Source organism: Pleurodeles waltl, chromosome 2_1 (genome assembly GCF_031143425.1).
Source record: "Pleurodeles waltl isolate 20211129_DDA chromosome 2_1, aPleWal1.hap1.20221129, whole genome shotgun sequence".
In the NCBI taxonomy this organism is placed as follows: domain Eukaryota; kingdom Metazoa; phylum Chordata; class Amphibia; order Caudata; family Salamandridae; genus Pleurodeles; species Pleurodeles waltl.
Window position 1 is genome coordinate 30888156 of NC_090438.1, and position 11306 is coordinate 30899461.

Consider the following 11306-nt stretch of genomic DNA (forward strand, 5'->3'; position numbering starts at 1 on the left):
AGGGCCTGGAGGAGGAGAGAAGGCATGGAGCAGGAGAGAGCAGGAATGGAGGAGGAGAGAGCGGGTATGGAAGAGAGGAGAGAGGGCATGGAGGAGGAAAGAGGGCATGGAAGAGGAGAGAGCGGGAATGGAATAGAGGAGAGCAGGCATGGAGGAGGAGAGAGAGGGCATGGAGGAGGAGAGAGGGCATGGAGGAAGAGAATAGCGGGCATGGAGGAGGAGAGAGTGGGCATGGAAGAGAGTAGAAGAGAGGAGAGCGGACATGGAAGAGAGGAGAGCGGACATGGAGGAGGAGAGAGGGCATGGAGGAGGAGAGGAGCGGGCATGGAAGAGGAGGGCGCGGGCATGGAGGAGGAGAGAGGGCATGGAGGAGGAGAGATCGGGCATGGAAGAGAGGAGAGCGGGCATGGAGGAGGAGAGAGAAGACATGGAGGAGGAGAGAGGGCATGGAGGAGGAGGAGAGAGGGCATGGAGGAGGAGAGAGCGGGCATGGAGGAGGAGAGAGCGGGCATGGAAGAGAGGAGAGAGTGGGCATGGAGGAGGAGAGAGAGGGCATGAGGAGGAGAGAGGACATGGAAAAGAGGAGAGCGGGCATGGAGGAGGAGAGTGGGCAAGGAAAGAGGAGAGGGCGGGCATGGAGGAGGAGAGAGCAGGAATGGAGGAGGAGAGGGAGCATGGAGGAGGAGAGCAGGCATGGAGGAGGAGAGTGGGCATAGAAAGAGGAGAGAGCGGGCATGGAGGAGTAGAGAGCGGGCATGTAGGAGGACAGGGCGGTCATGGAGGAGGAGAGGGGGCATGGAGGAGTAAAGAGCGGGCATGGAAAGAGGAGAGAGCGGCCATGGAGGAGGAGAGTGGGCATGGAGGAGGAGAGTAGGCATGGAGGAGAAGAGAGCGGGCATGGAGGAGGAGAGAGCGGGCATGAGGAGAAGAGGGAGCATGGAGGAGGAGAGTGGGCATGGAGGAGGAGGGTGGGCATGGAAAGAGGACTGAGCGGGCATGGAGGAGGAGAGTGGGCATGGAAGAGTAGAGCAGGCATGGAGGAGGAGAGAGCGGGCATGGAGGAGGAGAGTAGGCATGGAAAGAGGAGAGAGCGGGCATGGAGGAGGAGAGAGTGGGCATGGAGGAGGACAGAGGGCATGGAAAGAGGAGAGAGCGGGCATGGAGGAGGAGAGAGCGGGCATGGAGGAGGAGAGAGCGGGCATGGAAAGAGGATGACACATGAGACCGGGGGAGCAGGGATGTGATATAAGGGGTCAGAAGGGATAGAAAGCAGAAGCTGACCAGAGGAATGGATGAGGGGGAGTGCCAGGGTAGACCCGAGGAGGGGCACAAGGCTGAGGGCATCACTACGCCCTCTGGCTACAGCCAGTTAGAATGGGAGACATGCAGTGCTTGGAATGGGTTGGTACTGTCTGGTACTCAGTACCAGCACTTTTTTATTTTGAAAGGGAGAGTACCTGCACACTTCTCAAGAAAAACGTAACACTTTTCATTGGAGAGTACCGGCACTTCTCAGAAACAAACAAGTTACTCTAGACAGAGTACCGGCACCTCCCAGAAACAAGCAAGTACTCTGTACAGAGTACCAGCACTTCTCAGAAACAAGCAGGTACTCTGGTACAGAGTACCAGCACTTCCCAGAAACAAGCAGGTACTCTGGTGAAGAGTACCGAAACTTCTCAGAAACAAGCAGGTACTCTGGCACAGGGTACCAGCACTTCTCAGAAACAAGCTAGTACTTCTCAGAAACAAGCAGGTACTTCTCAGAAACAAGCAGATACTCTGGAACACAGTACCGGCACTTCTCAGAAACAAGCCAGGTACTCTGGTACAGGGTACCGGCACTTCTCAGAAACAAACAGGTACTCTGGTACAGGATACCGACACTTCTCAGAAACAAGCCAGGTACTCTGGCACAGGGTACCGGCACTTCTCAGAAACAAACAGGTACTCTGGTACAGGATACCGACACTTCTCAGAAACAAGCCAGGTACTCTGGCACAGAGTACTGGCACTTCTCAGAAACAAGCGGGTACTCTGCAGGTATTCTGGTACAGAGTACCTGCACTTCTATCTTTCCATTTCAAGCACTAGAGACATTGATCCTATTGTAAGACAAACAGCACACACCCTGGTCCCTCTTACATGGTAACAGTCCTGCCCGTAATCCTTACTTTCTCATGACATGCTTTCCTTTGCTTTTTGTGCATAGTGCTTAAAAGCACACTTCTTCCGCATCTAAGCACAAAAAATAAAAGACGTTCCTATTAAAACAATATTGATGACATCCAGTACGCTGAACTTCGAACCCATTAGATGCTTGCAATGTGGGTCCGCCCGAGCCCCGGCCCAGATTCAGCCCGTGGTCCATGGCTCACTCGGGTGAGTAACCAGCGTTTGAAATGGAAAAATAGAAGTGCAGTAATCTGTACCAGAGTACCAGCTTGCTTCTGAGAAGTGCCGGTACTCTATACCAGAGTACCAGCTTGCTTCTGAGAAGTGTCAGTACTCTCCACTGAAAAGTATTATGTTTTTCTTGAGAAGTGCAGGTACTCTCTCTCGCAAAATAAACAAGCATTTGCAATGCAATGAGTCTCGTGTTTGCTCGAGTTAGAGCTATTTGCGTTGTAAATTCCGATTTGGACAATTCTTGCCACATAAATTGAAAATGAAAAGTGAAACAGAAGTCTGCTCGCAGTCAAACGTATTATAGGCAAAAATACAATTATCCATGTAACAGGGTCGATGTGATGCAAAGCGCTTGATTACTGCCCAGCAAGATCGGGCTGCGTAGGAAATAAATAGAAAAAGTAGTGCAGAAACCATATGGAAAACATGGAGCCTAGTACGTTTTCAGAAGTTGGCTGGTGCACCCGAGGAGGGATAAACACCAGAAAAGCCATGACGTATGCATGCCATTCACAAATGAAATCAAGCGGATTTTAAAAGGCAAGCCCACGAACCAACCAAACTGAATGGCATGCGGTGGGTGAGAAATTACAGCAAGGACAGAGCGCTTTGCGCTCGACCCTAAAAAGAGTGGGTACTCGGAACCCGACAGTACCGGCCCATTTAAAGCACTGTAACTTATTTCTTCCATTTAAACCACTGGTGGTAACATCGGGGCCCAGAGACCGGGCACACACGGGCCTCTGAGACCACCCTTTGAGCACTGCCCTATACTCAGGACCACTGGAACTATGCGGCAAGACATGCCTAAATTATACAGCAAGGTTGAGTGAATTATGAGGCAAGAAAAGACAAATTATACGGCATAATGCAGCACATTTTGTATTAGTTCATTATTTCATCATTTCTAAACTTGGTAACACTGTCTGGGGAGCGACTGCACCGCATTAGTACCAGTTTAACACCCCAATATGGGGGGAAACAGCAGACCTGTGACCAGTGAAACTTTTCAAAGGGCTCTCACTTCATGGGAACCCCAGCGGCCCTGGCTATAGCCCAGTCCATCCGGTGGGGCTGGGGGTTCACGGTATACCCGGCCTGGGCTGAAGTTTGCTCCACATTTCATCGCTGACGTCATTGCCCCCCTGGACACACCGTCGTCACGTGCACCGCTCCTCTGGGAGTTCATTCCACTGAGGTGTGAGTGACTCACCTCCACCAGGGAGGCCCCTGGCACCCGCCGAGAGATCTGTAATTAAGATTTGGCTGCAGATGTCAGGAAAGTGAAAACCCCGCAGCTTTTCCTGTAGGTCTGAGTCAAGGGGCGGGGCCTGTGCCTCACCTGGGGGCGGAGCTATCCCGGCAGAGCCTGTTCCCTAAAGAAGTCACCCTTTTAATTACACGCCTCTGACGAGGCACTTAAATACCAGGCGACCATGTCACTTAACTTCACAATGTTCCATCTTGCGTCACTGCGGGTCAGATGCCCCTCATAAGGGTCGATGGTCCGGAGGGTCCCTGAGGACCAGTGACCCCGATGACTAGTGTCACTGAGGGTCAGACCCTCTAAAGATCGCTGTTCCGGAGGGTCCCTATACCTGAGAAGCGGAGACCCCAATGACTGGTGTCACTGAGGGTCAGACCCCCCCAAGGGTCGCTGATCCGGGGGGTCCATATCCCTGAGCGGACCAGTGACCCCGATGAACGGGGTCACTGAGGGTCAGACCCCCTAAGGGCCGCTGAGGACTAGTGACCCTAATAACTGGTGTCCCTGTAGGTTGGCCTCCCTAAGGGTTGTAGACCCTGAGGCACGGTGTCCTTGAGGATCGAGTTCCTGACTCTTCTTTCCCCTTATAGTGCCTAGACTGCGCCAAACAGGAGTAGCGCCTCAGAAGTAGAGACCAGCTTACCATGGCGACGAAGTGCAGGAGGCTCATGCCCGGCTTGTTGGCCTTGGTGTCGGCCAGCTTCAGAAGGGACGAGATGTGGAACCCTGCGGCGTTCCCTGCGTACCCCCCCTGTGGGACAGAGAGAGACGTCAGTGATGCGGCAAAGCCCTACGCCGGGGCATTAACAGAGGGGATGCAGCATAGGCTGAGGTGTACAGAGGGTTGAGGAGGTATATGCAGGTGGTGAGGAGGTGTACACATGGGGGTGTACACAAGGGCAGAGGTGTTCTCTGTGTATACAGATGGTGTACTCATGGGCTGAGGTGTTCTCTGTGTATACCGGAGGTGTACGCATAGGCTGAGGTATACAGAGGGGTGAGGAGGTATTTACAGGTGGTGAGGAGGTGTATACATGGGCTGAGGTGTCCTCTTTCTATACAGGAGGGCTGAGGTGTTCTCTGTGTATACAGGAGGTATATCCTTGGGCTGAGGTGTTCTCTGTGTATACAAGAGGTGTATACATGCGCTGAAGTGTTCTCTCTGAAAGAGATATTCTCCGTGTATACAGGAGGTGTATACATGGGCTGAGGCATACAGAGGGGAGAGGAGGTATATACAGGTGGTGAGGAGGTTTATACATGAGCTGAGGTATACAGAGGGGCGAACAGGTATATCCAGGTGGTGAGAAGGTGTATACATGGGCTGAGGTGTTCTCTGTCTATACAGGATGAGTATACCTGGGCTGATATGTTCTCTGTGTATACAGGATGAGTATACATGGGCTGAGGTGTTCTCTTTGTAAACAGGAGGTGTACACATGGTCTGAGATGTTCTCTGTGTGTACAGGAGGTGTATACATGGGCTGAGGTGTTCTCTGTGTATACAGGATGAGTATACCTAGTCTGAGGCATACAGAGGGCTGAAAAGATGTATACATGGTCTGAGGTATTCTTTGTGTATACTGGAGGTGTCTATATAAGCTGAGGTATACAGAGGGTTGATGAGGTGTTTACAGGGGATTGAGGAGGCTCTATACATGGGCTGAGGTGTTCTCTGTGTAGACAGGAGGTGTACACATGGGCTGAGGTATACAAAGGGGCGAGGAGGTATATACAAGGGGTGAGGAGTTATCTCTGTATACAGTGGGTATGCATTGGCTGAGTATACAGAGGGTTGAGGAGGTGTTTATGGAGGGGTGAAGAGGTATATTCGGGGGTGAGGTGTACACAGTGATGTGGTGAGAAGCTGAATAGAGAGAAGGAGGGGTGAGAAGGTGGCTAGGAATTGTATACAGAGAATGTATACAGCGGGTGGGAAGGTGTATACATAGAATGCGGAGGTGCATACGGGGGTGAGATAGTGTATATGGGGTGAGGTGTAAATAAGTTGAGGTGTACATGTGGGATGAGGTGGTGTATTTGAGGGGATGGAATGATGTACAAAAGGGGGGTGAGATGGTGTATACAGAGAGAGATGGTTTATACAGGGGATGAGATGTACACAGGGATGAGGTGGTGTATACTGGGGGGGAGGTGTACAAGGGGGATGAGGTGGTGTATACCGGGGGGTGAGGTGTACACGGGGATGAGGCGGTGTATACCAAGGGGGTGAGGTGTACAAGGGGGGGTGAGGTGGTGTATACCAGGGGGGAGGTGTACAAGGGGGATGATGTGGTGTATACCGGCAGGTGAGGTGTACAAGGGGGATGAGGTGGTGTATACCATGGGGGAGGTGTACAAGGGGGATAAGGTGGTGTATACCGGGGGGTGAGATGTACAAGAGGATTGAGGTGGTGTATACCAGGAGAAAGGTGTACAAGGGGGATGAGGTGGTGTATACCGGGGGTGAGGTGTACAAGGGATCTGAGGTGGTGTATACCCGGGGGGTGCAGTGTACAAGGGGGGTGAGGTGGTGTATACCAGGGGGGTGGGGTGTACAAGGGGGATGAGGTGGTGTATACCAGGGGGGTGAGGTGTACAAGGGGGCTGAGGTGATGTATACCAGGGGGGTGCGGTGTACAAGGGGGCTGAGGTGGTGTATACATGCAGGTGAGGTGTACAAGGGGGATGAGGGGGTGTATACCATGGGGGAGGTGTACAAGGGGGATGAGGTGGTGTATACCACGGGGGAGGTTTTACAAGGGGGATAAGGTGGTGTATACTGGGGGGTGAGATGTACAAGAGGATTGAGGTGGTGTATACCAGGAGAAAGGTGTACAAGGGGGATGAGGTGGTGTATACCGGGATGAGGTGTACACAGGGATGAGGTAGTGTATACCATGGGGGAGGTGTACAAGGGGGCTGAGGTGGTGTATACCGCAGGTGAGGTGTACACAGGGATGAGGTGGTGTATACCGGGGGAGGTGGGGTGTACAAGGGGGAATGAGGTGGTGTATACAGCTGCTGAGATAGAATATACAGGGGATGACAAGGTGTATACAAAGGGATGAGGTGTATCCAGGAGGGTGAGGGGGTGTACCCAGGAGCTATGAGTTACTGTTGATGTGTGTACTTGTGAGGAGGGGTCGCAGGGGTTAAAGCCTCGCATACTTACCGCATTCATGAAGTTTCCCGCCTTCAGCACCAGCCTCAGAACCATGTGCAGCTCAGAGCAGCCGATGAGCTCTGGAAACAGGAGTGGTAAATGTGAGAGAGAATTCTGAGACAGCTCACAGTATACATCCCACTTACAGGCCCCAAAATGCCACTGTACATTTACATGAAACAGAACCCAAAAGCCCACCATCCACATTTACCATACAGACTCACCACAGCCCACTGATAGGATGCCTGCAGCTTACAGGTCACCACAGCCCACTGTCAGCATGTCTCCTACTTACAGACCCACCAAAGCCCACTGCCAGGATGCCTGCAGCTTACAGGCACACCACAGCCCACTGTCAGCATGTCTCCTGCTTACAGGCCCACCACAGCCCACTGCCAGGATGCCGCCAGCTTACAGGTGAACCACAGCCCACTACCAGGATGACTCCTGCTTACAGACCCACCACAGCCCACTGCCATGATGCCTGCAGCTTACAGGTGAACCACAGCCCACTGTCAGTATGTCTCCTGCTTACAGACCCACCACACCCCACTGTCAGGATGCCTGCAGCTTAGAGGCACACCACAGCCCACTGTCAGCATGTCTCCTGCTTACAGGCCCACCACAGACCACTGCCAGGATGCCTGCAGCTTACAGGTGAACCACGGCCCACTGTCAGGATGCCTGCAGCTCACAGGCCCACCACAGCCCACTGTCAGCATGTCTCCTGCTTACAGACCCACCATAGCCCACTGTCAGGATGCTTGCAGTTAACAGGCCCACCACAGCCCATTCTCAACATATCTCCTTCTTATAGACCCACCATAGCCCCCTGCGAGGATGCCACCAGCTTACCGGCCCACCACAGCCCACTGCCAGGATGCCTGCATCTTACAAAACCACCTCAGTCCACTGCTAGGATGCCACCAGCTTACTGGCCCACCACAGCCTACTGCCAGGATGTCTGCAGCTTACATACCTGGTGATTCTTTGTCACTTTGTATACTTTGTCTGTCGCTGTCACATTCCCTTGAATGCAATTATTGGGCTGTGCGTTTTTATGTTATCACTTACACTGTGTGCTCACCTTCACATCTGAGCATTGTTTTTCACCCTCACAGCCTATGGGTCTGATTACGACCTTGGTGGAGGGGATTAATCTGTCACAAACGTGACGGATATCCCGTCCACCATATTACACGTTCCTTAGGATATAATGGAACTTGTAATATGGCAGGTGGGATATCCGTCCCATGTGTGATGGAGTAATCCCCTCTGTCGAAGTCATAATCAGGCCCTATGCCCTATGTGCAATTCTTTATATAAAACTTATACAATGCTCCTTATCTGCATGTATGGTCTTTTTCCAATAAACTTTTTATAACATTTGTTTTCAGGAGAGATTTGTTATAACCATCTGTTATTGCAATACTATTATAACAAATGTTACCTAGTTGTACCTTGTACTTTTTAGGTTGAGTCTAGACAGCGCTTGTGCTATCTCTTTGAGACATGTTGTATATAATTTGTGGACTTATAGCCTACCCATTGCTTTAAATATGTTGATTTGAGTGTCCTTTGAAAAGGCAAGCTTGCTAGTGGTTAATCCTTCCTACTTGTCCCTCCTTTTCATGTTTAGTTTCCTCCCACGGAGCACTGTACAATTAAATGTAGCCTTACACTTGTCTCATTATAGCATCTGTTTAGGGACTACTTTTCCCTTTCTCTAAGAGCATTTCACGAGTGGACGATGTTTTCAGTGGGTCCGCGCTCTAAAAACAGGGCTGTAATTCTTGTTCTTTTCTCCTCACATAGGATGTTAGACGCTGTTTTCAAAGAACCGCTTAAATTTACTTTTTCTAAAATCAAAGTGAGAGGTTTTCCCCTGTCCCACAACCCCCTCCCGTTTTGCTGCTTCAGCCACCCTGTCACCTCTCCCTTTCTGTGTATGTTTGTTTGTAGTTCTACAGTTGTCTATTGCATGAAAATGCGGTCATTCCTTTTACCATTGCTTACATAGTAAACAGTCATGTTTTTCTGTTAGCGAGCCCCATTTATAATTTGAAATTTCTATTATTGCATTTTTTTGCATGCAATAACTTGAAACCGTGTCCTGCATCACAGTTCAAGACACACCAAAGATTAATGGGATTGTTCCTTAACACCCGTATAATACTTCTCCTAACATACGAACAAGGGGATGGGTGTGTCACGACTCTGAACCTCGTTTAGGCTAGTACCCTTTCCATGTGTCTTGTAATCAAAGTATATATTCATACCAATATTGCGACCAATAGAAACGCTGACGGAGCCAAACCATGTGACAATACGAGTGCTCTTGGTGAGTTTTCAATGTGGCGGATTTCGCCATTATTTATTTTCTTTTTTTGTTGCTGCTTTCAAACCTTCGCACATGTATGTCATTGTTTTTAATCATTGTCCTCCCGTTGCTGGTTTCAATTACACTGCTTTCACCCTTCCGTCACTGCTTTCAATTCACCCCCCACCCACCTCTCATTGCTTTTTATTCCCTAAAACTCTCCCACCATTGATTTCAGCCCTTCCACCTCTCTAGAAAAGCATTGGCAAAGTTTTGCCAATGCTTATATTTAATTTTTTGCAGTATTATATAGCGGCAGTTCGAACAAAGGTATTGGACTGCTTTACATGAGCACTAGTTACTTTGCACAAGGTTTATGGCACACTCAGTTTTTTTTGTTGCTGTTTTGCATGCTGAAGCAGTGAGCCTGTATGATGCTGAGTGAGAAATTGTGTTTAGCCAATTCCCTAAACTGTGAAATTGTTATGTAGGGCTGTCCCACTTCACTATTACCAATACTCGCTGATAGTCCTGGCACTAACAGTCATTGCAATATTAGTTCTTTCACTTAAAAAGTGCTATGAAGCGGGCGGTGCTGGCTACTTTATAGTGCTTTTTTCCAGCATCCCCTTATCCACGACCCTCCTTACGCCCCCTTTAGACACCCACAACCGACTAAGAAAGACAATAGCTCAACCATGGGCGGGACCTTTTGGCTATGCCAATGCTTACTTACATTGATTCCTGAGAAAGCAGTGCAAGGCTGCAGCGGGCTGTAAGAAGTGTGGGGGCGGGGGCACCTGAGTAACCCATGTCTGCTGAGGAGCCACCAGGCTGTCCCAGGACTAAGGTGGAAGTAAGAGGGCAGGTATTTTTCAAGAACTGTGGGAGGGCCACCTCAGTGCACCGCGCCGGCCAGAAGAGCCACCAGGCTGCCGCAGTCCATGCCACTAGGGCTCCTCCACGCTCTACTGAGCCCCAGAAGGTCTAGAAGACAGAAGGCCTTCACTGCCCTGGCATGGGGTCCACAGGGTAGGGGAGGTTGTGCTGAATTCGGCTTGCTTTAACAGACTCTGTTTTCCTTAGAGCTGTTGCTTCCTGGCTCCTGGTGCACCGTGTTCTGCTGAGGGTCACTCTTGCCCCTGCTGGTTTCCCACCACCAGAAAATCTTGACTGCAACTAATAGAAGTCAAGTTAGGGGGGTACCAGAACTTCAAGGCAGCTTTGAGACTGGAAATAGGAGGCTCCTAGAACCTCAACTTTAGACAGAGCGACTAGGCACTATAACTAGTGTCTGGACTAGTCCAGAAACTAGTAACTAGTGCCCCTAAGTGGACACCAGTGACTTACACTGAGCCATCAGGACATCGCCAGGGGCTACCAGGAGTTGTTGCTTGGTTCTTGGGGGGGAGGGAGACTAGGGTTGGCTATTTTTCTATATCCCGCACACTGACTCTTTTTGTTTGGGTTTATCAAAGTCAAACTCAGTTTCCTTAACTACATCCTGAAAACCATCATCGGTGAAACTAAATAGACCCAGACGCTTTCGAAGTTAAAACAATGATAAGGTTGTACTTCGGTCCAAAGTTAAGAGAAAACTCAGTGCTTGACGGGGTTTACAGATAATTGGGGTTATACATTAGACCCAGGAAGTGCTACATTTTCACTGTTCACCTTGTTAAGAAACCTGTTAATTAAAGGCCCTTTTCTTGTATGAAGTGAAGCAGAGGTTGGATAGTGAAGTCATCGCCCTGTAACAGTGGTGAGGGGTCCTGCCCATCGACATTACCCGACGTCAGCGCCCTGGTTGTGCCTTTAATACTTCTGGTGTATATTCTGAGATATTTGTACTTTATTTGGGAAAGCCAGCACTGTCTGCTTTATGGGAGCATTTCAACCCCTCCACAGTGGACCTCCTCCTTTCCCTGTACCCCAGCAGGGGTGCCACTAGTGAACCGATCACAATACGCCGCACAGGCAGTGAGTCGTGCACCCTGTTGTTACAAGAACAGCAGCACTTAACAAAGCTGTTGGTCATCGGACAGTTGTAAATGAAGGGATCTGTAGCCTTAAATCTCCAACTGAGAACCATCAACCATCAACCATATATGGGGGTGCTGCAACACCCCCTGCACTCCTACCTT

General features: G+C 50.3%; 1 protein-coding gene across 2 annotated transcripts in view; it reads right to left on the minus strand.

The window, feature by feature from the left end:
• The window catches only part of LOC138260564 (excretory canal abnormal protein 6-like), a 137088-nt gene that overhangs the window by 34627 nt on the left and 91155 nt on the right, over positions 1 to 11306 (minus strand). For both annotated transcript variants that reach the window (XM_069209172.1, XM_069209173.1), the window contains 2 exons: positions 6852 to 6922; positions 4320 to 4427 (listed from right to left, as the gene is read on the minus strand). In XM_069209172.1, coding sequence (XP_069065273.1) covers positions 4320 to 4427; positions 6852 to 6922 — 179 coding nt within the window. The remainder of the gene's footprint in view (positions 1 to 4319; positions 4428 to 6851; positions 6923 to 11306) is intronic.